Source organism: Numida meleagris, chromosome 5 (genome assembly GCF_002078875.1).
Source record: "Numida meleagris isolate 19003 breed g44 Domestic line chromosome 5, NumMel1.0, whole genome shotgun sequence".
NCBI classification, from domain to species: domain Eukaryota; kingdom Metazoa; phylum Chordata; class Aves; order Galliformes; family Numididae; genus Numida; species Numida meleagris.
Window position 1 is genome coordinate 9,479,065 of NC_034413.1, and position 27,251 is coordinate 9,506,315.

At 44.1% G+C, this 27,251-nt stretch overlaps 2 protein-coding genes across 8 annotated transcripts; one reads left to right on the forward strand and one right to left on the reverse strand.

Moving 5' to 3' along the window:
- BBIP1 (BBSome interacting protein 1) lies at positions 7,463 to 11,724 on the forward strand. Of its 3 annotated transcripts, XR_002439544.1 has the most exons (4): positions 7,463 to 7,540; positions 7,622 to 7,793; positions 8,412 to 8,478; positions 9,776 to 11,724. XR_002439544.1 is itself a non-coding variant. In XM_021399619.1 (3 exons), exons 1-2 carry the CDS (start codon positions 7,471 to 7,473, stop codon positions 7,780 to 7,782), a joined length of 231 nt encoding a protein of 76 aa, XP_021255294.1. In that variant the 5' UTR covers positions 7,463 to 7,470; the 3' UTR covers positions 7,783 to 7,793; positions 9,776 to 11,724. The 3 variants fall into 3 exon arrangements, 2 of the variants coding, with proteins under 2 accessions (XP_021255294.1, XP_021255293.1); XM_021399619.1 differs by lacking the exon at positions 8,412 to 8,478; XM_021399618.1 differs by lacking the exon at positions 9,776 to 11,724 and having other exon boundaries at positions 8,412 to 9,613.
- Positions 8,999 to 26,229, reverse strand: PDCD4 (programmed cell death 4). Of its 5 annotated transcripts, none has more exons than XM_021399616.1 (13): positions 26,068 to 26,229; positions 23,043 to 23,189; positions 21,810 to 21,904; positions 18,084 to 18,380; positions 17,424 to 17,518; positions 15,650 to 15,763; positions 15,063 to 15,284; positions 14,691 to 14,788; positions 13,211 to 13,325; positions 12,304 to 12,411; positions 11,183 to 11,293; positions 10,065 to 10,204; positions 8,999 to 9,098 (listed from the first exon to the last, which is right to left on the reverse strand). In XM_021399616.1, exons 3-13 carry the CDS (start codon positions 21,847 to 21,849, stop codon positions 9,038 to 9,040), a joined length of 1,401 nt encoding a protein of 466 aa, XP_021255291.1. In that variant the 5' UTR covers positions 21,850 to 21,904; positions 23,043 to 23,189; positions 26,068 to 26,229; the 3' UTR covers positions 8,999 to 9,037. The 5 variants fall into 5 exon arrangements, with proteins under 5 accessions (XP_021255291.1, XP_021255286.1, XP_021255287.1 ...); XM_021399611.1 differs by having other exon boundaries at positions 18,084 to 18,383; positions 26,068 to 26,228; XM_021399612.1 differs by lacking the exon at positions 26,068 to 26,229 and adding an exon at positions 23,737 to 23,928 and having other exon boundaries at positions 18,084 to 18,383; positions 23,043 to 23,187.

Genomic DNA, 27,251 nt, shown 5'->3' on the forward strand with positions numbered 1-27,251 from the left:
ATGATTTAAGGTTACAAAACTACCATGTGAAAACAGTTCTGGGCCTGTCAGCTTCAACTTTACACTCATTAGCACTTATGCATGTGTGCCAGTTTCAGACACACTTCCTAGGTCCTACAGGGGCTCTTCCAAATGGAAAGACAGCACAGATCAATCCTGAAACATCCAGGATGTCATGCATGAGATGATTTTCCCTTATTTACTAGTAAAATTGACAATTTTTTTTCAAGTATGTGCTTTGCCCTAACTACCGCAGGGATGGCAGTTCTGCAGCTTAACAGTGCAAGTGAAAACTGCAGATCCATCAGGCTATCAAGCAAGCTAATCTTCTGTTATACAAACGGAGAGTCAACCAGTTCAAACAATTTATCTTTCAAAGTCAACGCTACAAACGAGAAACCAGCAAGAGCTTTTTCATTCATAACAGACAACAAATTGCATTTTTTTTAGTATAGATATTCTAGATGGGATAGTATCAGCTGATAGAAACTTCTACTTTTCTCTACAGTGAAAGACGGGGCAAATTAAAGGCTTCAGTTGTCTGTACTTGGAAAAGGGAAAAAGGCTGGAATGAAAACTCACTTAAACTGAAACAGATGTTGATTATTCCAGCCCAGCCAGGCTATCCAGAAAGAAACCAACAGTTCTTGACTTCATTTGATTTTTCTGGTACTTGCAAACCTATTTCTGGCATTCCAAGATAAGCCAAGAGGATGAAAGAGGATGCAATAGGACACGCTGTGCACTGGTGGACAAGCTTCTCTCAGCTTGGGTCTGCAGCACCTGATCTGCAGTAGGCAATGTGCCTACCAGGGACAGCATAACTCTCAAAACTAAGGAGCAGGAGGGGCTGGGTACTCACAAAAACAGGTTTAAAACTACAGAGGCTGTTTGCTCCATAGTCAAAACGATAAGCGTGTGTCAAGGGATTCTGGAACATATTCTGATGAAATCACTTTTTCCACTGACCTCATGGGGACCCTGGGGAGCAGAGATTTCCAGGGGAAAAGCCACTTCCTACTCAGGAAAGTGCATTCAAGCCGAATGTGGCCGTGGGTTCACCAGCTTCTCACATGCCACACATCGTGGTTGGACTCGGATGCTGCAGCAGCACCGCAGATCTACATGCCTGCAGGTGATACATGGCATCTTCTGCCATGGTACCTGCTCCACCTGACTCTCACGTCAGACTTCTAACCCTGGCTGGCACCAGTGCTCTGGTACAGCAAGGCCTATGTTTCATTCACGCTGCGTGTTGTTTCTTGCCTTCAAAGGTCTGGGAACATTAGCACCAGGCTGACTGGTATGGCACGGTGTGCAGGAAAGCCCAAGTTTTTCTTTGCTGAGCTTCATAAAAGGCTGTATCCTGCCCTTGCTCTGTGTACAAGAGGGAGCAGCCTTCCATTTCCCCCTTATCCTCTGTGATCTTCCAGTCCTCAATAGGCACAAGCGTAGCCTGTCCTGCAAAAAGAGAGCTTGAAGCCAACCAATTCTGTAGTTATCATTTCTAGCTGATAAAGGTGTGGAGCCAAAGGAAAGAAGCTATTGCAGAAGCCAAAAAGGGGAAAGGTCTCTGGGAGTGGTGGCCCCAGGAAGGCCAAACAGTTTTATTACATGTTTTTCTTAAGATTAATGGGTACAGTAATCTTAAGAAAAACAACTCAACTGTGTCCTAAAAGTGACTGGGAGTGGCAGCACGTCCATGCTGAGCTGTGTGAAAAGCCAGTTGCCCCATGCCCAGGCAAGCACCACTGCCAACAGGTTAACCGAGGCCAGAGGCACCAGCAGCTGTACTTGGGATAACATCTTGTCACTGCTGTGAGCCCGCTGCCTGAAATGTAGAAGAAGATGGAGATCAGCAAGAACAGGAGAGTCCCTATGAAATAACATTGACAACAAACCACCACCACCACCAAAACAACCCCCACCCCCCCAAAAAAGCCACCAGCACCCACAACCTTCCTTCATGTTCTCTCAAACAGAAAGGTTTTCTCCAAAAGGCATTTGGGAAGGGAAAATTGAGTTGAAATAAAATATGTGCCTGTTGTTCTTAATAGCTGCAGCTCTGCTATCTATTTTCTCTCCCTCTTTCAGACTGTCAGCAGGGACTGAGTATTCTTCTGGAGCCAGAGATGGATTTGCTGAATGGTGACAAATAGCAGTAAAGCCTGAAGTCAATTCCTCAGTGAAATCATTATATAAATTGCTCTTTCCTACAGGAAAGAGATGGATGAAAAATAAAACAAATCAGAAAATAGTATGAAATGAATAATCTTACAGTTATGGGAAGCAGGAAAGTACAACCCCAAAAATGATGCTGGCTCAGTCAGGGACCCAAGCTTTATAAGGAGCACGCCTGAGAATGAAAATCTCAGTTGAGGATTTATGAAAAAATAAAAAAGAATCCTGAAAGCTAGATCTGTTCAGGTGTACAGTGATCTTCCAAAAGGGCGTCATGAAACTCCCTCTGCCAGGAGAGAGGCAAATGAGGCCAGAGTGAGTGCCAGCAACCCTAACATTTTCTGTTGGTGGAGGAGCACACAGCTGCCTTGATACTGATCTGGCGTGCTAGGTGCTGCACAAAGCGTTGTTCTGGCTCAGAGACTGAAAGCTGAACCGAAGACCAGAAAAACAATGTGCATTTGTCACTGACACAGGGAAGGGGAGAAAAGAAAAGCAGCCAACATGCTGCCAAGTTTTTTATAGGCCATACGGACAAGGGGAGTGTTGGAGAGATCTCTGAAAGATAATTTTTTACAACACATTAATATTTGGTTAGTTGCAAGCTTGGTAGAAGCATAGAGGTGTCTGAAATGGGACTGCCATGGGGACACTGCAGGCTGATCTCAGGACAGAACTGACATACAGTAATGCACTAAAACATATCCATAGGATGGGCTGGGGAAAGAAGGCTCCTGGAGCTGAAGGCGTTCAACGTGGAAGAAAACAGAGCTGGGAGACAGAAAAGGAAGAAGTGGCACAGACACAGAACAGCCCTGTACTGTGAGGACAAGGGCTTGGTTATTCAAGAGTTTTCTTTCCCTTTCTTGTTTCTCAGGGCAGAGCCAAGTTTCAAAGGATAATAATACAATCATTTGACTGTGTTAAGAGCTTTATGGCCGGAGTTTACCATGTGTTAAAATATTGATTCTATTTCTAACATACGCTTTTGACATAGACATTATTTTTTCTGTATAGAAGACTGACTTCTGCATACAAAAGCTGGGACTTCAAAGCAGGATCCAGTGATGCTGGATAAATACAAAGTGACGTAAGTGAAGCACAAGTCTCAGATTTTTTCCACTCAATTAAATAAAGATAGCAGGAGAGACACTAAGCAGTGCGTGGCGGTGAGAAGCTGGAATAATTAAACAATGATATGACAGACAGTGCGTTTACGGGCAATTACAGCATGCCTCTGCTGGCACTTCAAGGCACAAGGCCAAAGACTTAAGCGATTGAAACCACACAAGTTGAGCAGTAACCTCCTAGAAATGCCATTCATTCTGGAGCATCTACCCTGGGAGCCCAGAACGGGGCTCTTGCACAGCCACACGACAGCAGTCGGCCTCTGCCTTCCCTGGACATTACTGGTAGGGATAGAGCACAGAGAGCGGCTGGTGAGAAAGCTGTCTATGCACCCTGGGGAACGCATGGCCAGGGGCTTGCATGTACATGGCAGGGAGAGACAGAATCTTTGAGGCAAGGAAGGACATCCCCTCCTTGCCTTGATGCGTAAAGCTTGAGAGCAGCACCGCATCAAACAACAACAGATTTAAAATGAGCGTATTCAGCAGTGAGGACTAGAAGAAATCACTTATCTGTTAACAGCACTCCAAAAACAAGGACGGGGTTAAACGTCAGGCTATCAAGCTTAAGGCCTTGAAGGCATCTATGATTTTCCCCAGGGAACCACAGAGGTTTTCTGCTCCTCCCACGATGCCAACCCACCTCCTCCAGGTGCCCCGAGGACGAGGATGGGCTCTGCACCCTTCGTACTGCTCAGCAGCTTAAGGGGATGACTGCAAGAAATCTGCACATGCATTTCTGAAAGCATTTGTATGCATTATTCAACACACGTTAGTCATGCTGGTACACTACGTTTCTGACTTCATCAGCACATACAGAGGTGAAACAAGCTCTAAATGTTTAGAAAAGTAGAAGAGAGAGATCTCCCTGAAAAGCAAACTGAGTCCGGTGTCCTTAAAAGCTTCTTAAACCGTCAACAAAGTATTCACTTAAATTACTTAAACTCAGAACTGAAAACTGCTCTCAAGATGAGCAATTCTCTCAAAAACGGCTGTATTTTTAAACTCCCTGTGCCAGGGGTTACATGGTTATATGGGACACTCAGCCAGATTTTCCTTTTTAAAGGACTCGAATCCAGACTTTCTTGTTGTATGAACAACAACAACAACAAAAAAATGGAAAACATGAACTTGAAAGGCTCAAAAAAATCAGAATACAAATGAAAAGCATGTAAAATGTATAAAGACAAAAACCAAGACTTGTAAACAAATGGGACTGGCTTCACCTAAATGCTTTTTTCTTCTACTTAAAGGGAATGTTTCTCAAGACTTAAAATAAATGTTGTTTCATGCATGCAGTGGCATATGCAGCAAGCGGCTGCCACGTTATGAAACTCTCTGGATTCCAGCAATGCACATCTCTGCTGCCTGCCACACTCAGAATATCCGGGAAGAGGAGGAGGAAAACAAGCTTATCATTTATACAATTATTGCTGGTTTTGTGGTCGTGAGGCCTTCTGCAGTGTACAAGAATAACTTGTTTGCGACATCAGTAAAATGAGGATGGAACCTACAGTGTGTTGTCTTTCTCTGGGAGCCTGCTCTCCCAGTGTCAGACACCACCTGGCTTCACCTAAAGGCCAACTCTCAGCACTCTAAGGAGCTGCACAGAGTGAGGGCACAACTCGAAACCTCGGTACCATCACGCAGCCTTGTTCTGGGTGTCCCCAAGGCCACACACCCATCGTGCCATCCCACTGCAAGTGCATTTCTTGCAACCATAAGAAAATGAGTGTGCGTTAGAGCACAACAACCCCAGATGCAGAAAATGGAAAAAACAAACCCAAACTACGCAGAACAAAAACGGAGTCCTCCATATATAATTGGAAAACTCACACCTTTTGTTGCTCCTCTTCTAACAAAAGGAGAAGGACTAGGTCTTCTGTGCCACGCTTTCCCCTCCTTAACTGCAGTTAACACCACTGGGATGAATACCAGTCTTACTCAAAGCCAAAACCATCACTACTTTTCAGGCACCTTGAAAAGTATGACCCTGAGCACCAGGCAATGCCCACGCCTCTCTCATGCAGTCCTTCCAATCCTGAAGATAAGAACTGTATTTTTCCTAAAGCAAAGAGGTTTCTTAAAAGCAGATTTACCAGCAACCGTTGAAAACAATCCCCATAATCACTTCGCCTTGGTGCTACCAGCTTTCCAGATAGGCTGCCAAGCTGGCATTTGACTAGCTAAGAAAACGGGTTTAGCACAAATCTAGATTCCTCTTCTCAAGCACTAAAATGCTTACGCAGCACATCGAATTGACCATTGTTTCTTATCACCAAGCAAACAAACCTCGCCAGCAGGAAAACTGCATTTACCAAGTGACTCCCTGCATGAGTGAGATGGGCTCTGGGTGCTACAAATGCCAATCCTCATGGTCATCCACACTATCAAAAAAGCCTATCCCACAATTTGATTTCAACGTCTTACTTTCAGTTCATTTTCTGTTTCTCCGCAGACCATATTTGTTACCACAGAAGTAACTGCTGGTTTCACAGCACACAATTTTCATTCATAACGGGCTGTCCTTTCCATTCATTTTTAGCCAGAATTAAGATGTTAGATGGATCAGTTAAAATAAACTACCAAATCACTGATCTGCAAATTGTATGTAATGTGTAAAACGCCATGCTCTACAAACATTCACAGTCTTCATAAATCAGTCCCCAGTCCCTTATCCTTTCCCTTCCAATCAGTAGGAAATACTAACTGGCACACCAGCTAGCACACCAAAGAGACAGCTTTTCCCACTGAAAATCAGCGAGAACACTTCTGTGCACTTCAAAGGATGTCCCAAGCCAGCACGTCCATTTTATAGTCTCACCAATGCCAATCTTTTGACCTGCAAGTGGAACACATGAATCACAGCAGAAGCGGGCAGACTTCTGGGCCGTCCCAAACCAAACCAGAAGTGTTATCTTTGGCTGACTCCACAAAAGGCAGGAAGTTGGAGACCCATTTTCAGCTTCTGCAGGTTGCTCTGCTGGCCCCAAATGCAATGAGCAGGCAAGACTTCAAGTGAAGTGGAAGCGGGCTACCTGAGGGACCGTCAGTTTCCTACTGTAGGTTGCCTTAGAGGAAAAAGGAAATAGTTCTGGAACAATGCAGACAGGCTTTAAATAACTGTCAGAGAGGTGCTGCTTACTGGAAGTTTAAGGTTTATCGCAGCTCTTACTTGCAGACCCTAGAACGCCTTGGACCCCATAGCAGACAGCAGAGGGAAGCACATGGCCGGTAACATCAAACTAGCATAGAAAGTCACCACAGAATCATAGCATCGTTTGAGTTGCAAGGGACCTTTAAAGGCTCCAACCCCCTGCACTGAACAGGGACACTGCAGCTCCATCAGGTGCTCAGAGCCCCGTGCAGCCTGGCCTCGGGTGTCTACGGGGACGGGGCACACCGCCTCTCTGGGCAACCTGCGTCAGTGCTTCACCGCCCTTAGTGTAAAAACTTCGTTACCTGTAGACCCTCAAAGTACCACATGGCCTGCACAAACTGCGCGTACGGGAACACAGGCAACCTCGGAGGTTCCAGCACGTCCCGGCAGGCAGGCGCGGCCCGCTCCCGAGGGCTGTCGGCCGAAGCTGCCCGCACCGAGCCGGGGTTACAGCCCGCCCCGCGGCACGGGGCTGCGCGAAGCTGCCGCGGAGCAGCGAGGGATCCTCGGAAATGCAAATCCGCGCTCTGTGGGGGGATCCCAGCGCACCGGCCGGGCTGGTTTGGTTGCATTCGTGCCCTCAGCCTTAGAGGCTTTTACTGGCGTTTACCTTCTAAGCGGCAGCGTGATTCACCCCACGAAACCCGAGGCGCTGCCCAAAGACGAACTCGGGAACGCGTCAGACCGGGCAGAGCCCATCTGTTGGACGGTACCCGTTGGGTTTTTATGAAAAACAGCGAGCCCCGCTCCTCGTGGCCACGCCAGGGGCAGGCGGGCAGGCGGGCCGCGGCCCGAGCCAGCGCGCCCCGACAGGAGGCGGCAGGGAGCAGCGCCCAGCGCCCCGCTGCGCACCCAGCCGCTTCCCCCGCCAATTCCCAGCGCGGCGCCGGGCGGCCAACGCCTTTCTGCTCCCCGTAAGGACTACAGCCCCCAGCACGCACCGCGGAACGCCGGGCGCGGCGCACGCTGGGATTTGCGGTTTTTTTCCCCGCAGCCCGGCGCATGCGCGTGTGGTTGGAAGCCGCCATGCCGGAGGGGAAGGCCGCGTTCCGGGAGGTGCTGCCCAAACAAGGTACGGGCGGAGGGTGGGACGCGGCCCGGGCCCCGGCCCCGCGAGCCGGTCGATGAGCGCGCCGCTCTCTCTCCCCCGCAGGGCAGCTGTCGGTGGAGGACGCGGCAGGCATGGTGCTGTGCAAGCCCAAGGTGCTGCCCCTCAAGTCGGTGTCGCTGGAGAAGCTGGAGCAGCTGCAGCGCGCGGCGATGGAGGCGGCGCGGCCGCCCGAGGGGACTCCGGGCGCTCAGCCGCAGCCCTAGGCGGGTGCCAGGTACCGGCCGCGCGCCGCCGGGCTCCATGCGTCTGCTTCCCTCAGAGCGGCACTGGGAACGGGCCTGCGCGGCCTCAGGGGGCGGCGTTCCTCCCGGAGAGCCGCAGCGCGGGGAGGGACGGACACGGGGGAGCCTCAGCAGCATTGTAATACGCTCTGACATAAACCCATCGCTCTTGAGAAGAGGCTCGTTAATTCCGCATCGTCAGTTCTTACCATTGGTTTAATTGCTTCAGCCTACAGCTGCTCCCAGGGAGCGGAGGGGCAGCGCTGAGCTCTGACAGCGACAGAGCCCGAGGGGACCGGCCCCGAGCCGCGTCGGGGCTGGGCAGGAACGGGGGAGGCTGTGCCCCGAGGGCGGTGGGCACGCCGCTCTCAGAAACGCGGTTTAACGTCGGCTGATCTTGTGTGGAGCCAGCGGCTGCGCTCGCTCCTTTTTTGTCCCCTTCGGTACTTACTGAGAGCTCTGCGTACTGCCATACAAAAGGAGGGTGGTAGAAGTACGGCTCACTGCGCGTGCTTCAGAGATTGGAACAGCGTAAAAGCAAAAGGCAGGAAGGAGAGCGTCACAAAAAAATATTTTTAATATGTTTTTACCAGAATTTTTCACTTTTCCAGTTACATAGAAAAAATGACCGGGTTGGTACGTGGTGGCTGGAACATCTAAAACCGACCAGTGGAACAGGTGAATTTGGCCAATGACCCAGCTCTCTTTTCTTGGGCTCTTTAAAACAAAGAAACAGCTATTTTTTCCTCCCAAAGCACAGTATTTCATCAGCAGCAATGAAAGGGATCACAGCAGCTTAACTTCACCCTTCTAGGAAGCTTTGTATGAATCAGGGATTTTACACTGAAAACACTGTCCTTGAAAGAAATAGCGGCAGTCAGACGTGGATGCAAACATGGAATGAGTAGGTCATAAACGTATGGCACTTACAAAAAGATAGCTTATTTGAAGGCACCACCACAACAGAGTGGCCAGCTGGTCTACTGTATGCCCCAAGAAAGAACTTTCCTTTCTGAAATTTATAAAACTATTTAAAAAAAGTGATTTGTACCCAAAACACGTGCTCTTAAAAAAATATGAACTGTGCTAAGCAACTCTTAGAAATTTGGTATATCATATATGCATATACATATATACATACACACGTGCCAAAATAGCCCGTGTGTTTGTATATATATATAGATACCTATCTTTTTTCCCTTTCAACTTCTAAGGCTTCAGGAGTTGGTTCCAACATTCAGTAGCTTTCTAGCTTAAGCCGGCCTCCATCCCCTTCACTCACAAAACGCTTCCTGCCCCTGTAAAGAAATAGAAAGTATATTTTCAGGACGTTTACAGTAGCAACGCTTCTTTTTCTCATCTATCATTGTGAAGAATCTTCTCTTGGTCTTGGGAGTCTTTGCAAAAATTGCACTGTCAAGTGCTTTCTACTTCCCTTACCTTTTAACACTTCCAAAAGCTGCTAGCTTGAAAGCCCAGAAATGACATTTTTCTACCCCAAACTGAAATACAAGCTAAAAATGCCTCTCATATTCATGAGAGTTGAAGTATAATCTACCTTTTGTCACAGCAATGACTTTCAACCCTACCAAACCCGCATACAAGTTGATATCAAGATACAAACTGGGAAATACCTAACAAACTATTTCTGATGCATAAAATCATGAATAATAGCTTTATCATCAAACTTCAGCTTTCACCTGTTCCCCAGAGGAAAGAAACTTCTAAGTTGTATTTTGAGCAATAAAGAGAGTACAGCGTACTGATCAGCTACAGTTTAACAGTAATAAAACAAAGCACTATAATATATGTATATCATGGTTGTCTTTTTTATCAAGTATGCAGAACTTACGCCACATAAATGCCTTGTTGCTTTTTGACAGAAACATTAGAATTGGTTGTCTAATCCTAGAACTCTATTCGTTCAGTATACAACGTTCAAACTGTTTTTAAAACCATTTTTCCCCCCCTCCAGGTTTGTCTGTGTGGATCACTCAAACTCCTGAATCTTCCATCTCAGTACTGTGCTGGTCCCTGCCAAGCAAATCAGCAAAACTAAGAGGAGAGGCAGGTCTTCATCTGCTGCAGAGCAGGCAGGCGTGCTGCCTGGGATTCCAACAGAGGCTTACTTTCCTCAAGTTTGTATCCACCCTGCTCTTTGTTCCTCCATCTTCCCTAGTCTCCAGTACCAACCTGTAACGCTCAGGTTCTAAGATCCTGCTTAAAAAAGCAGTGCCGGCACCCACCTGTAATAAAACAAGTACCTTGAAGGACAGAGGTCTCTCAGTGGTTTGGAGATTATTCCAGCCTGAAAGCATTCCTCTACAAACCGCTCAAGCACAGAATAGGAGTGTGGCACGTCCAGGTTAATATCTGGTATTTCACAGTAAACTCGTTCATAGCCCTGCAGTTTAAGAATGCAAATCATGATTTGGTTATTCTATAATTACAATTTTTTAAACATCTTTTTGCACTCAAACATTGATTTTTTTAATGTAATTTTATGTATTCTTTACGCAGTTTCAACAAACTTTTTTGTTCTGCTTTTTTGAAAGCAGAACACCTGCAAATTAGTGGCAAAGCAGGGTATAATACCAGCCAATTCCAAGCAGCTGATGTCACAGAACTACATATCTATATGAAAACACTAGCTGAATGTTTCGGCTTCTTAAAAAGACAGAAATCCAGACAGTACAGAATGCATACGATAGCCTAGCTGCTAGGAGCACAGGGAAGAAGGATTAATTTCTCTGCCCTGTAGATGGAGTGCAAGCCAATAAGTTCATGCAGTAAAGGAAACACTGGCAACAAGGATGAGTCCATCACTTCCTGCCAGCAGTGCAGCTGGGTAGAGTCTGACAAATCTTTGTGTGGTACCTAGCTTGCCCCAGCACAGAGCAGCTTTCCTACAATCACAGATGGATGCAATGCAGTGGTTGATTCCAACTGCACGAACTATTAGCTTCTAAATAACATTCTAATTAGCATTTGCAATTTGGTGGATCATGTCGTACAGTTCTCAAATTGTGAAGTACTGCCACATAAAACTGGTTTTAAAAATGTGAAGCTACATTACAGCATATGAAATGATTACTTTTAATAATTTAAACACATAACATCAGTTGAAAAATCTTTGAGTGAAGATTCAAATATTCCGTAACCCACCACTGTAAAGAGAACTACTGCCCAGAACTCGTATGTACTTGCCAGAGTACACGAAAAGTATGGAAAAGGAAAATGACACTATTTGTTTGGGATACCCAATGGCCATGGAAGAGAAAAAAAATTGTGTCAGGAATAAATTACAAATAGTATTTAAAAGAAAATAAAAGCTACAGAAACTTGAAGATCTTACCCAGCATTCTTTAAATGCCATACTTACTCTTTTCATTTGGTCCATAGTAATGACAGAAGACCTCGAGAGAGATTTCAGCAAATCCAGCATCATTTTAAAGGTCTTTTCTCCAGTTGACTCCAAAACCATCACGATTGCCTAAAACAAATCACGCAAAGTTTTTAACTAAAAAGAAAACCGTGGTTCAAGTACATGTTGTTGTGTAAGCATATCAAGTCCAAAAAAGAGTGAAGGCATTGTGTGTTTTCTGGAGAGACAAGTCCATTTGTCACAAGCAGTCCCAATTCCAGGATATTATTATTTGAAAGACTGATAAAAAGTTATTTGCACAAAGAGAAAAGGTATGAAGAAAGAGAAAGGACTAGACAGAGTAAAGAGCATTGCCTAGTTTGAGGGGTACATAACTGTATCCCCATGATTCCTGTAGCACAGATGGCAATTAATTTTGTATCTATGATTTTAGAGGAAGAACTCCTACGTCTAAAACATACCGGTCTCCACAAACCCCATCAACCAAAAGGTATCTGTTTTCTATCCTAAAATAAAGAGTCAATTTATTGAAAAGAAAATTTTATGGACTTCGAGTGTTTGGCTTTCCTGATAAATAACCATTTCCCAATAGGCAGTTAAGTGCAAACCAAAACTGTCTACTAGATACAGCAAATCTTATGTAGGCTGGTTCTTAATTATCTCAGCCTTCTACAGATGTACTAGATGGAACAATTCCACCCTGAAAAGGAAACTACAACTTAACAAAAACAGGTAACACCCATTAGTATACCCAGATGTCTGAAATCTGCTGTAGCATGCAATTAAAAGGAAATAGACTCCAATACAAACTAGGGCTTTTGCTGGTATTCCTCAGCAGAAAATAAGCTAAGCTCTTATTTTTCAGGTATCTGTAATAGAGTGAACACAGCTAATTACCCAACAAACAAAATCTAATTCTGGATCTTCCCAGAGGGACCGGCAGCTTACTTGCGGCACAACATACACAAATGAATACATAAGCCATTAACTTTACATGAAATAATTTAGTTATTTAACTAACATCAAAACTTGCAACTGAGCTTCAAATTCCAGTTATACGCATACCCACATCAAAACAAAACCTGTTGGTATTACTGGCAGTCATTAAAGGGACTCACTTCATATACAAGCTCATGGTGAAAATGGGGCACTTCCAGTTCCTGAAGGCAACGTTCAGCTTCTAGCAGGTCTCCAGAAAGCAAGTACTCTTTCAGCAGCATATCAATCTATTGCATTTTGAAACAAACAACAAATCGTCACTAGTTAGAAACAAGATTTAAAAGCTGTCAGCTGTTTTGGTGATCTGTTATCAACCTAGCAGCAAGCTAGTTCCTGAAACCTGCAGCTAGAGTCCTAATAAATGTAATTAAATTGAGACATGAACAGCAACCTGAAACGCAGGGTAAGCCAAATACCTCTCTCCATAGCATAGTGCAGATGTGCTAGCACTAAAATCTTTGCTCCACATGATGACTGTAAGTTTATCTTCTTGCCTGAGCTCTTTATCATCTGCTACACTCACAACTTAAGAGATGACAACATGAGTATTTATTTTAAACCTTCTGCCTACCTCGTAGCACAAATCTCTTTAAGTTTTCATGATCCTTCCTGCCTCTTTTTTTTCCTCCAGTTACTGATGTGCCTTTAGTCACTGATGCCAAAAAATAAACTAGTTTATTTAGTTTCATCTCTAATATTACTTCGCCATTTTGTACTATAAACTCTATAAAAGTTAAGTGCTTGAAGTTTAGCTTAAGGCATGAAAAAATGTACACTCGCACTGCAGAATATGAACCAGTATGTTTCCACCACTGATCACTAGGGATATCCACCTCCATCCACAACGCGATCTACATCAATTTTCAAAACCTACTTTGTGTAAAAACAAATTGAAAGAAGAAAATTTAAAATAACATGGAACATCATTTTGCTGCAGGACATATGCATTTCTCTGCTCCAACCAAAAAAAAGATAAGCTTAAACAAAGTAAACTTTGGAGACAAGAGACTTGTAGAAATCAGCTACCTCTTTAACAAGGTGTTTCACAGACTGCTGGCCACCTCCTGAGCCCCACACGTTGTCTATACGCTTTCCACCCTTTGTCACGCTCAGCAACACAGTAGCTCTGTCCAGTGCAGCTCTAGAAAGCAAAGTTAGTGTTTTAGGAAGTTAGGAGACTTCATTAAAAGACACCTGTAACATTCACAACAACCTCCCACCACATCGATCATTTTTCTTTGGTCAAAGTGATCCTAACTGGGAAGAGATCATCATGCCACCTCTTCACTCTTGGTTACGCTGCACTCTGGACAGGGAACAATCCTGCAAAGGCAGTAGGTCTGAATCATCAGTGCAGAACCTGAAGCCCTCTCACAGGAAAGAACAGGTTCTTTTGCAGAGGTGAATTGTATGCAGCCTGTTCCAAGAATGCAGCTTGGCATGTACATCTCAAAACTAGAGGTTTCAGTTGCTTCCATGCTCAAGAGTGGCTTCAGTACTGAAATAGATTTGCTATCTAAACAACTGTGAAACTTCTAGAATTCAAGCCAAGCAGCACTTCAGAAGGCAAATATGTAGTTGCAAAGAGATGAAAAAAGAAAAAAAATTAGAGTATGGTGAGAAAAAGAAATTTCAGATCCAGTTAAGCACTATCCAGTTATCTCCCAATTCTCATATCAATGTTCATAAAGAAAAAAACAACTGTTCACTGAGATTTAACAAGCAGCAAAGACTGGCCAAGAAATTGCAATGGCAGCAAAACATCCCAGATGTGCAATATGCAGGCTGAAATCCTTCATACCACAGGAGAAACTTGTGTAACAGACTAACAATTTTCACAACTTTAACCCTCAAATTAGGCAGCTAAGCACTGGCCTTCTTCCTAGAAGTATGCAGCTTTAATCACAACAAATGGAACTTTTCTAAGTTTTGGTTCAGCACCTCATTATCCAAGTCTGAAACACTTAGGGGAAAACAAACAAAAAAACCATGGCTAGTTATTACAATGTCTCTTCTCTCAGAATTGTTCCTTGAAAGGTCTCATCCTGAAACTGAAAACATTTACTGATGAATAAAGTGCTACACAGAATGTCTAGGAAAACACACTGCACAAACTTGAAATCTTTATGAGGCAAAACACTTAATTCCTTGTGTATTTCACAACATCTTTACAGCAGCTGTCCTGATGCTATTCCTCATTAGTCACATTAAAGCTTTTTCTTAAGAAAAACCCTTTTATAACCACTTCTTGTTTCAGCTCAAGCTCCCCATTCAAACCTAAGGGGGACAACAAACCTGACAAACTGACCTAAAATGCATCAATGTTTTTACCACGCTGACCTGAGTAAATCTGGATTTTGTTGTTATTGCAGACTGTGGATTTTTGATCGCTTGAAAATAGAAATGAACTCAGAGAACCAAATGGTTTATCCCAAAGCCCCAAATTCCTGATTTTCTTAGGCATTTGGAATAGAAAAATCAAAGCTACAGAAAGCAAGAAACTTACCGAGCTTGGATGCAATCCACGGTGCCTTTGTAGCCATCTATGTAAGTACTGCTCAAAATCCCATCTCCAACAGCTCTAGCAATAAACTGGCCCACCAACTACAATAAAACAGAAGCATTTTTTTAAGTACTCATTGAATCTGAAAACAGTTTTTAAGCAAACAAATGTAATATGCTTGGTTTTCAGATTTTATTTATTTTTATCTCAAAGTAAAAGCATAGCTTGGGAAACTGGGTATGGGCATTACAAACAGGAAGACACACCACAGCTGTTTTTTCAAAATACAGCCTGACTTCATTTTGCTAGATTAATTTTAGGCACAATTTAAAAGGAAAAACTTCTCATGACCAACACGAAAATTTGCAAATGTACCTGTGGTGCCCTGGGAGAATCCAACACCAATTCAGGTAGATCTTTAAGCAGTCTATCAAATGATTTTTCCACATCAGTTTTGCTTACTACTGTCCCGCAAAGGTCGGAGATAAGCTTAGATGTCATCTCCCTGTGACTAGCCTTCCCCTCTAATGCCAAGGAAACAGCCAGCACTGGCACACTGTATTTCATTTCACCAAGGTTTAAATCCTTCAGCATTTCCTAAAATAAAATTTGAAAAACAAAACAGATTAAGACCTCACCATTTTACTATTGTATAGATAAATATTATTAACGAATATTTAAACACAATTACATATATCAAGGCTGGTTGTGGCTCTGGGCAGCCTGGTCAAGTGGTTGGCAACCCTGCACTCAGCAGGGGGGTTGAAACTCGACGATCTTTGAGGTCCTTTTCAACCCAGGCCATTCTATGATTCTATATGCTTCTACTTATGTAATTAATATAACTGCTTAGGTAATCCCATGCACATTTCTGGCAAACGCTCCTTTACAGCTAGCACTTGGGACTCACTTGTGCACTATAAGTTTGCCCCCTAAAATAAGTGTAAAGGCATATAACATACCGAAACCTCGTTAGTATCTCCATGTTCAAAATATTCCTGTATGATCGGTGTTAAAGTTTTTTCAAATGCTCTTTCATCCAGAGGTAAAACTACTGTTTCATAGACACAATTCTCCTATTTCAAAAGGAAACAAAAACAGAAAGACTTTTGTAAGGAAGCGCTAATAGCATTAAAACAATCTACATCTCTAATGCTTTAGTCCTCGTAGACAGTATTCCACCAGCAAATATCAGATAATGTCTCTATGGTTGAAGTGTGGATAATGCTGGCTAAATGTCATGCTTCTTATATTTTGAATTTAGCATTAACTGAATTCACTGTTAAATGACAGTAAATACTCCCAGCTCTGTTCCCAGCATTCTTCTGACACCGTGTGAACACAGAGTCAAATACCCTGCTACTCAAGGGAGAGTGACAGCAACTCCAACCCCAGCTCAGCAGTTATCAGTTCCACAAGATTGAACTTTTAGCAACCCTCCCTGCAACCAACACTTCTGTCCCTGCCAGCAAGCCTGCTTCCTTTCCCTCTTCCCTAGGGGGCCTTCGTGATCAGACAGGTGACAGCATGTACAGATCTGCCAGACAGAGAAAAGGACTTACACAACGTTTGTAAGCAAAGCTATTCCCTAAGAGGAAAAAATGACACAGCAACTGGTCCTGAACAGTTCTAGCACTGCCAGGACTCCCTATCACAATGCAGTTCCTCACAGACTACAGAACATTTGGAGCAATGCTACAGATTGCTGCAACCTCAAAGAAACTTCCAAATAATACTTACAGAAAAGAAACATTCTAGAATCAAGAATTACAGCAGAAGTCCAAAAGCCTCCTCTTTGATCATATCACTCTGTTTGCAATCTTAGAAAAAGCTAAGCAGGCAGGAGTTCCATGGAATTCTCAATTTTCATAAAAACTTATTTTATGCAATCATCAACTTCATTTTCAATAGCTATCTCTGCTAATCTGTGTTGAATTGGTGGAAGAAGCGATTCTGAAAGAAGGTTCTGACATAACCACAGAGCAACATCTCAGCAGCTATGGCTACAACAAAAAGCTGCAGCTCAAAGGACACCACCGTCACTCTGCTGATGTTACACAGGCTTTATTTATGGTCTTGCAAATATATTTGTCACAGACACATCAGTAATCTGTGCTTGCAATCTCAGAGATTTAACTTGATGAAAACCTTATTGAGGAAATGTTGCTTTATTTTTGTTGTTGTTGATAATATAGCCGTAAGGCATAATCTTCCGCAACAGATCCTAAATAAAAACACATAAATAAACAGAAAATCCACTTCACTCTACTTTGAAGTGCTTGTACCAAGAAGATACAAGACCTTGCATCCCCAGTGCCTGGGATACAATGAAGAGAAATATCCCTGAAGGATACTGTCACAAGCTAAACTCCCAACTGTCCAGTCTGTGTTGCATTTTTAACACGGTGCTTGCCTGCAATTTACAGCAGCATTGCAACATTCACCTCCATGAGAACCAGCAATGAAAGAACACACCTGGGAAAAGCATGCTGTCCAGTCAGGCACAGAAGGAGGGCTTGGGTGCAAGACCTGTGCGTGCTATACACTACAACACTTCTACACCAGTCATCTTTAAGTCAATAATCCATTCTTAAACATAAAAAGGAGTACTTAATACAGCCAGTCCACCATCCATATAACTTGTGAGGTTAAACACTCATTAATTTGAGCAGCACAGGAATTTTAATTAATACAGAAAATCAAAACAAGCACTGAGCAAAGAAGCTGCTTGCCTACCTGGTCATCATCATAATTAGGATCCTTAATATCTACTTCTTCCACATCATACACTTGACCTGGTGTTCCCCAGACTCCTTTACCACCTGCTCCACCTGGCAAAATAGAGAACAGTAAGCAACTAAGCACGGACAGCCAGTTTACAAACAGGACTTTGAACTCAACCCAACATTCCTTCCCTCACAGGTGTGATTGTAGCCTCTGACTCTAGCAGTGCATGCTGAAAACTGCAGAAGTGTCTGTATGACATGTTCCCAGTTCAGCAACTAGTCTTTTCACTGCTTTCCGGTAAGATATTAGAAGCAGCGTGCATGAAGTGCACAAGAATTACTGAAAGTTGAAGCAACTGTACTTTTACATATATCCGTGCCTTCAGTTTACATTAGTGACAGTTCTGTGAACCACTTGACCACAGCAGTTCAAGCCTGTGTATTCAATTTACAAATAAAAGACACTTAAAGTCTGAAGTTACTTAACAATACACACAATTTTTGCCCTGTAAGATTCCACCTACTATTAACTCCTATTGCCACTACCTAACAAAGAACCAAATGCCTGCACAAAGGCTGTGGCATACGAACACGATTCTCAACAAAAACACCACGGCTACATCCTGGACAGAATCTTTATCATGGCACTCTCTTCCCAAGCTACACCAACCTTTCTTTGGAAGACCTCTTCCTTTCCCAGACCGGGAGCGCCTGTCCAGGATTTTCCCCTTTGGGCTTGTTGGTACAACCACCCCAGCCTTCTGCGTCTCTCCGTTCTCACTAACAGAGTCTCCTCTCCCAGAATCTCTAGAAGAATTCTTCCTCAATCGCCTCTTTGCTTTAGCATTTATTTTGGCTTCAGTAATTGAAGTTGCAGGAATCCAGTTTCCGTTGATTTCAGTCCTTCGTTCCTCACACCCACCATTTTCTTCATCACCGGAAAACAGAGCATCACTTAGATTCTCGACTTCTTGAGGAAAAGACAAAGTGAAAAAACTGTTATTGTTTTGAACTGTTTCATGTTCAAATACCAGAACACAACGCATTTAAAACGGATTACAACATTATGTAGTACTCTTATTTCCAACAGATAAATGGTGATGTCTTATTTACATGTGCCTACATATCACAGTAATAAGGAGTTCCTTATCCCTCTATACATACTATCCACAATCTAAACAGAGCTTATGTTCACAGTTGGAAAGCAAATGAATAAACCAGTTATAGAAAGGTAAACCACAGAAAACTCCACCCTTGTTAAACAATTTATCAGAATTCCACAGAGCATGAGATCTATGTGACTAGTTATCACCCCACCCACTCATCGCTTGTTTTGGAAAAAAACAAAACTGTCAATGCAGTGAATTTTGTGAGAGCCCAATAACATTAACTGAATAGTCACCGAAGTAAAATTAATTCCCTAAATCATCAACCAACATTCCTCTCATTGGAGGAATTTCAAACACAGCTCGCCGTCTGGAAAATCAATGACTGTGACATACAGGAATACACGAATGAGACTGCTTTAATTTCTGTGTTTGAAGTTAAGAAGAAAAAAAGCAGTTTAATACAAAACTTTAGAGTTTGGTAATAAAGACTCAGAATAAATCAAGTATTTTGAAACAATATGATCTCACTCCCCTAGGGACTGTGCCTTATTGTTTGCTAAGTCAGAACCGCTTCTAAAAATCACCATGGTTTATTCCCCTCTGCACTCATACATAATAGGTAACTTACTAGCTTTGTTTCCTTTTAAAACATCCTCTGTAGGATGAAAAAATCCCTCTCACAACATCCATAAATGTTTCAGAGCACTGAGAAGTGCAATAATGTCACTCCTTTGTGAAGCCAGATCCAAATTTTAACTGTGTATTGAAGTCTTATTTCACAAAGTAAGAATCTCCCCACACGATCTCTGTGGTTCAGCAGAAGGTTTTAAGTGCTAAAGTCTTTGTAATTTCTTCATCTTCCTTAACTCATGAAAGAGAAAAATACGTAACAACAAAGAAAAGCATTTGGGGACCTATTTTGCATTCCAGTTAGCATCCTCTAATAGGGAATGTGAGCTGGGTTTAGACCCTCGTGAGACAGGTCAGTTTTACCCTACTGATGATGTGCTGTTGTGCTAGTAATTCTAGTAATTAGCACTCTGGGAGTCACATACAAAGGCAGCAAGCTAAGCTGTGTTACACAGTCTCCTCTTCTTGCAGTCAGAAGTGTCACAGATACAACTTTCAGCCCCAGCACAAGGATGTACACTGCTGAAGCACGCGGGAGCTGCTTTTCCAGCTGTGCCAAACCTGCTTTACAGAAAGGCTCACATCCATAAACCCAGAATACAGAGAATACTTTAAACTGCTATTTGAACGCAGCTGAATGTATTACTCCACCATTCCATTACATTCTAATTAAAAATGTTCATTTGACAATAGCTCTCAGAACTGTATTTTTTCGTTTCAAAACAGGCTCATGAAAATGGGTTTCGAAAGCAAAGTGCACTAATAAAACATTTTCAACCTCAAAGTGTATACCCATATCAAAGAGCACACTACACCACAAAATGAAGAAAGCGTGATGCAACTGCCTCCTCCCTGATCAAAGAACCAGCATTTAGGTATTAGAGGACACAGATGTGAACGCTATAGCTGAACAACAATGCAGCCATTCCTGCATAAGTTTCATCTTTCCACTCAATACACAAAAGTATTCCCTTTAAGCTCGCAGCAAGCTAAACAGAAAAAAAAAACAGCACCCCATACAGAAAAATATTCCCACAACAAGCATTCTCAGCCTGTCTAATATTTTAATACTACAGCGAAAGATTTGCATAAAGCCAGCACAGGGCAAAACAGCAAAACTGAAGAGAACAGGTTTCCTTCCTTGAATTCCCCAGGGAGCCCTCCTCAGAACCAGCTCATCTCAGATGACTGAACTAGAACTCTTAACCAAGCCCAGCCTCTCATGAATTTTTCCAGTTTAGAGCAGCAATCAGGCTATGCAGGGACCACACGCTTCACTGACCACTTAATGCTCCCTCAGCTTTCAACGAAAATGGTCAGCGATTAACGAGCACAGGTCACTCCTCACTCGGACTCTAAGGAAAAAAGGGAGGCTACAGCACAGTCTCCACACACCCCCGATCTCAGGCTTGAGACTAAATGAAACCCTTCACAGAAAACAACCTATGTGGCTTAAAATGTCACACTGTGTTAATTTACTTTTTATTTAATATAGCAATATACAACTTTGAGCTGCAGCCTCTTTCTCCATAACACTGTGACCCACTGCCTCTCACTATCAGTCACCTCGTTACTCTGGAGAAAATAGATTAAGCTTACAATAATTTTGAATACTTTTATTTTTAAAAAATCTTTTTTTTTATAAAATGTATACATGAAACGATGTGCATTTTTTCAACTTCTCATTTTTGCATCATATCACTTATACACAGACATACAAGTGAGAACATGTCCTATGCACTTCAAGGCTTTGCGTGCCACGTATTAAAAAGTCATCCAAATTGTTCTTGTTAATCTGCTATTAAGCCTAGCAGACAGTTAAAATCTGGAGCAAGACGTAACAAAAAGAACGTTCAGCAAGTACTTCCCTATCCATAAGTTTCATTTGACCAAATTAGATCAGTTTGATACCTCCCAGCTTCTCCTCTACTACCCAAATGTAATTCTAAAATGCTGAAAAGCAACCTAGTGTAGTGAACTAATTCTGCTTTAAAGTAGGAGTCCATAGGAAGAACGACACACCTTAGCTGTGTCACATGCTATCTTAACATATGTATTTTTTTTCTAAAAAATCATTTAAAACCTACAAAAACTCATTGTTGTAAGAAGGTCAGTGCAGATCATCAAAATATGAAATTGCATTAATTGGACTAAGCATAATGTAACACTTCTTTTAATATGGACAAATCATCGATTTCAAGACAGTGTAATGCATTCAATAAAGTTTTTCCATTGCAGCTCACTTCAGCCAAGCCTTTCTTTTAATCTTAAGCTAGACATACAGATAAGGCTGAACCTGTACCTCTTAAATGTACCTACACAGTGCACTTCTGAATTTATTTCTGTCTTCAAATTTGCACTACTGAAATACCATGCGAGGAGTCCAGAGTCACTACTCACTAACTTCTTAGAGAAATGTTACATGTGAGATTGAATGTATGATTGTCTTTAAAGAAGGTTCAAAATAAACATAATCAAGCAGGATACTGTAATACATACATGAAATAACAATTCTGTAAATACGTGATGAAGACATATGTAATTTTTTTTTTAAGTAGTATTATTGAAAAATTTACAGGAAATGCACTTCATAACAGAGCACATCTCAGGTCAGATAAGCAATTTAAAGTAAAAAGAATAGTGAATATCTTACTTACCTACTGTGCTAACGTAAACATGCTGCTTTTCTATTTCCATAGCTGCTTAACAGAACTGGCAGTGAAATGTAGTCTCAACGTTTTCCCTTCAAGGCCTAAACAAAAATGGAGAAGCTTAGAGGGAAGAAAAGCGCTAGACTAAATCCAAAAGGAATAAAGAGCTGCAAAGGCTTCACCCACAAAAAAAAAGTTTTTTGAGATATAATTAACTACCAGTATCCACTGAAAAATTCCTGGGAAGGTAAAAGATGTAACATGAGACAGCACCACCCTTAAACACGTCTATTTAAGCCTTGATGTCTTAGCACTTGTCAGTTCTGCTGCTTATAAAGGTGGAACCACGATAAAAGCCATTACATTAAGGGCATAAACTCTCCTATGCAGCTTTCTTAGGCTGATAAGTCCCCTCTATCAACTCGAGACTGTTCACTTCTGCAGTGCAGTTATCTATATAAGCATACAACATTAATGTTGTAATTGCATCCATAAGACAAACAGTCCCCAGGTTGAACTATAGTGATAAAATGATACCACTTTACCAAGTTCAGACAAAACCGTCAGAAAACAAGACATTTTTAATTCCTCCTTTCAAGAATGTGGCTTTTATATTTCACTGTATGTCTATCTACAGCTGCCAAATTTTCGCATGCTTCTGTGCCAATCAGCAAGGGATGCAGTCCAACACTCCCCTTTTTCTGTTACTCTCTCTTTTCCTAGCAGCTGCTATTCTACAAATCACCACAGGTAACTGTGAAAGAGATCATCGTTCATCTTTACATACACAAAATTAATGCAGCCTTGTGACTCCCCACACACTTTTGTACCTGCAGGATTTTCACTAACCAAACTTTGTAGCACTGCAAATATCACTGGTACACGTCCATCTCACAAGAATCCACAGAGACTTCTTTCCCTTTTTTTTTTTTTAATCTTTTTCTACCCTGAATACTGCTTACAGTTGAGCAGTAAGATTGCAACACCAAGCAACATCCCTCCCTTCCGCTTTTCCCCTTTCCTTGTTTTCCCCTGTTACGTCCACTTTCCTACCACAGAACTATTAACTGCTCATGATTCATCACAGACCGTTGAAAATAAAGAAACCGGTTGAGGGCACAGCACTGAACTCTCATGATCTGCTTATTTCCCAACGTCTGTCTCAACAGTTAACAACTTAATGGACTAAGAAGTACTCCCCAGCCCACAGTTTTTTAAGCAAATATTTTCCCGATTTACCTCAATTGATCATTCAGGAGTTCCCAGCGTTCCTGGTCACTGCTGGTTGCGAGCCTTCTTGTGCAGACTTCAGTCTAACCACAGCAAATTACCTTGTAAGAACAGTTGTGTCCTTCTGAGTGGAATGTTCCATCTGTTGGTCCACCTCTTGTAAAAAGAAGACAAAACACAAAGCCTGTACTAAATAACAATCAAGAGAAAGGCACCCTCCATTAGTAATAAAGCTCCCACTTTGAGGAGGAGGCATACTTTTTCCTCACGGAGCCCTAGCTCAAATCCTCCACATATGGCAGCGTAACAGACAGCACAGACTCCATATGCCGTGCCGCTGGGACGCAGCACCCCGCTTTGTCTGTAACTAGGACATGGAATAACCGAGCTCCACCATCCCCGTTGCCATGCCGACCGGGAGCCGAACTCAGCTCCGCAATGCCTCCTCCCAGCCTGGGCTCTGCGGTGCTCCAATTCCAGCACGTCGATTTTATCACCGTACGGATAAAACCCGCCTGTATCTTACTGACTTACGCCACATACAGCCGCTCAGCACCTCCCGCCCGTGCAAAACGCGCGCACAGCGCTCACACGGCTGCGGCCGCCCGAGGCACCGCTGCGGGCCCGCCCCGCGCCGCAGGCCCAGCGCCGCCACAACGCGCAGCGCCGCTTCACGGCCGCCCGCCGCCCCCTGAGCGGTTACCTCAGCAATGGGTCCGGGGAGCCGCTCCTCACGGCGGCGCAGCCCAGCCCCGGACACCCGGCGGGCCGCCCGCCGACCCCTTCACGCCGAGGGGGGACCGTTACCGCCAGCGGCTCGGCTCAGTTCGGCTCGGTTCGGCTCCGCTCGGCCCGGCCCCGGCCCCGCCCCCAGGCCGCGCGCGCGCCCGTATCTGCTTGTTTTTGTTTTCTTCCCCCCAGCGACACGGCAGTGAGCGACGCCGCCGATTGGCTGACTCCCGCCCGCCGCCGCAGCCAATCGGCGGGCAGAGGAAGCGGCGGGTGGGTGGAGCATCGGCCCACTGGAAAGGAAAGAGGGGGGGAGGGGGGAAAGCAGCTCGCCCGCGTCGGCGGGAGGGGCGGGAACGGCCTCTCGCGTGGAGGGGGGGGGGGGTTCAATCTCAGCGGGTTTCCCGTGTAGCTGCACCCATTGCCTGACCAGCCTGCTTGTACTGGGCCTGGCCCCTCAGTAGCGCGTGCTTCCGCTTAAAAAAAAAATCGATATTTGTTATGTTTTACGCAAAACCGCCAAAAAACTCGTGTATCACCTCATTTCCGTGTTGCTAATGGAGGAGGGGGAAGGTTCAGGCCCGTTCTCTTCACACAGGACCTCTCTGCGCCCTCCTCCTCAGTGTAGGTGTCACAGGGCAGGGGCTCCCCAGGAGCTCCACAGCCACCCCAAAGCCGACAGTTTTTCGGGGGGTCTGGCAGGAAAGGCTGCTGCTACACGTTCCTCCAGATTGATAACCAAACCATCTGTATCCATCCACTGCCTTCCAGATTTTCTACTTCAAATTAGTTTGCCCTTACCCTGTTTATTCTGTATTCAGTGCCTAAGGCCAGGCAGCTAATTACAGGTGATAGCCTGTTTTATTGTCAAGTGCTCTGCCCCCGCTCAGCCTCTCCTAGGAACTCAGTGAGCCGTTGTTCTCCCTTTGCAGCTTGTCCCTGCTGAGAGCCCAGGCAATGTTCAGTGGTCTGAGGGAGCAGCACAGCCATTCTGCCTTAGTGCTTGTGCTCTGCAGGGTTTTTCAGCTGCCAGAGAGGGAATTACGACTTGACTTTTGTTGTATTTTTTTTTAAACATATTATTCCAATGTATTTCTACTCCAAATCAGTCTGAACTACAGCCAAACTTCCCTTGTGTAAGAGCCGCTGAGTTCACTTATTGGCCCAGCGTGGCATGAATCATCAGAAGGAAGTTCGAGAACCAAAACAACAGTGATCTTTTAAAGGACTGTGCAGCATGATTGCTGTATTTTTAGTGATAAACACTTCCCCCATCAGACACGATGGAAAGAAAAATCTTTCTTGTTCATGACGACTCTAGGTTCCAGCCGTGTTCAAGGCAGGACAGCTTAGCATGCTCACACGAGGCTTTTTTCATATAAGGAGCAGCCTCAAATGATGTTGTTTCCCTCATCAATCTAAAAAATAATTCATAATTGTCTCTTTGCACATTCGCTGCCTAGCATGTGACACTACAGTCCCATCACTGAAATCTGGAAAATAGAATCTATGCATTAACAAAGATCGTGGAATTCAGCTTCCCCATAGCAAGACAGCAGAAAAGGTGGAAGAGATTCTGCAGCAAGGAGAGATGACAGAGAAAGAGCGGTGATACAGTAACAGGAACCCGCACAAGAGAGAGAAGATGCAACAAAATACCACCTCAGTGCATCCTGCCAATTGCCGCTACATGTTTTAAAGCGTTCTGGAAAATTGCTGGAGGATTTTCTGGTAAAATTTAGGGCTGGATCACTTCCAAAGACCCAAAAGCTGTCTGATAATCAAAAGAAGAGGAAAACTCCTGAACCAACCAGCACACCTCCAGACAAGGAAATGGTGTGTTTTTCCTTTCTTCTGCTGCATGTCTCTATTAGCAGCCTGGTTATCAACCTCTGAAAATCTTGTCTAGATTTGATGGTACAAACTTTCCAATTTCTAAAACACTATGACCTGAAAAAGGACTGACGTGCATGCAAGATTACTTGTATCTTCCTGTTGTATCAAGCAGACTACTCTAAGAAATCACCATTTTGCCTTTCTAGCCTCAAAATCTTACTGTTCAAAAGACACAGTCCGCCACATATTAATCTCCAGGCTGTAGGGAGCTGCTTGCTCCTTCCCTGCTTCCCTCCGTGGCTGTATGAACAGCACCCAATTCCCGTAAAAACAAGAGGGCAGAATCCCACTCCCCCCTTCTCATCTACCACTCAAACTCAGAAAAGAAAAAAGAAAAAAAAATCCCTGTTCCTGGCCAGTGCCCAGCTCCCACACAAGCTTTGGTGTGTCTGTCTGCAGCCCAGGTTACCTGCACTGGGAGCTCCGCTGTGCCACGCCGTGCCACGCCACACAGGAATTGCAAGGATTCCTTTCCCTCCTGCCCTCCCACCTGGAGCAAGCTGCTGGGAGAGAGGCGAGCAGGTCACTTCCCAGCTCTCTTCCTCCCTTAGCACTGGCTGGGTTGTTTTCAGACTCTCCCCTCCCTTTCTCACATGTTGGCCAAGCCCTCCCAGAACACCCAGGGGAGGGATCCGTTGGCTGCAGTTCCCCAAAACACGTGGAGAACCCTTCCCCCAGCCCGGGGTCGGGGGCACCCACACCCTGTACCTGCCTGCTGCCAGCCTTTGCTTTTCAGCCCACTTCAGCAAGATTCACACTGCTTATCAGCCCTCCAGCACCCAGAGAGCAGTGAAAAGCAGAGGCTGTGTTTACTTAAAAACATCGCCCAGCATTTTCTTTACACTCCTCACTGTGGGTTTTTCAGAGTTTTGCTTTCTGTTTTAATTGTTTTCAAAAGCCAGCACCTGTGATGTTGACACCTCAGCAGTTCTGTTTGATTACAATCTACTCTGCTGCAGTGTCACTTAGAATATAGACTTCCACACATAATGTAGACAGCAAAAGCGTATCGAGTCTGCCAAATCCATCTGCTCTGTTCACTTGCCTGTCTCTTGGCCTTCTAGTTTCTTTTGCTTCCTTGCACTTTCATTTGCATCTTCTGCACTGGCTTCAAGGTGCCTTCATCAAATGAACTGCAAGCACAGCAGTCCCATTCCTCACCACTCAGCATCAGCTCCGGGTTGAAAGGATACTGAAACACACCCTCGCTTTTTTAATGCTCATTAATTAGAGTTGCTTCTGAACATCCTCCTGCAGCTCCATACATGAGCTGGCAACAGGGCTCCAGCTCCATCCTGCATCTGCAGCCCCTGCCCAGGATGGGCACACAGGGGGAATCCGGGTCATGTCCGTCTGGGTGTGGAAGCTCAGGTGTCACTTGCTGAGATGGTTTTGGACAAACGCTTTCCTGAAGCACAGACTATCTCTGTCGTGGCTTTCCAGGACTGGCCCCTGACAGTGCACAAAAACCCTTCCCCCTTTGTGTTTCTGAGTACTCCCTCCTGTCAGACACTTTGGAATTGGGTTTGCTCTGTAAAACCATTTCAGGCATGTCTCCTCTGCGTTACAGTTGTCATCTGTTTATTCTTGCCT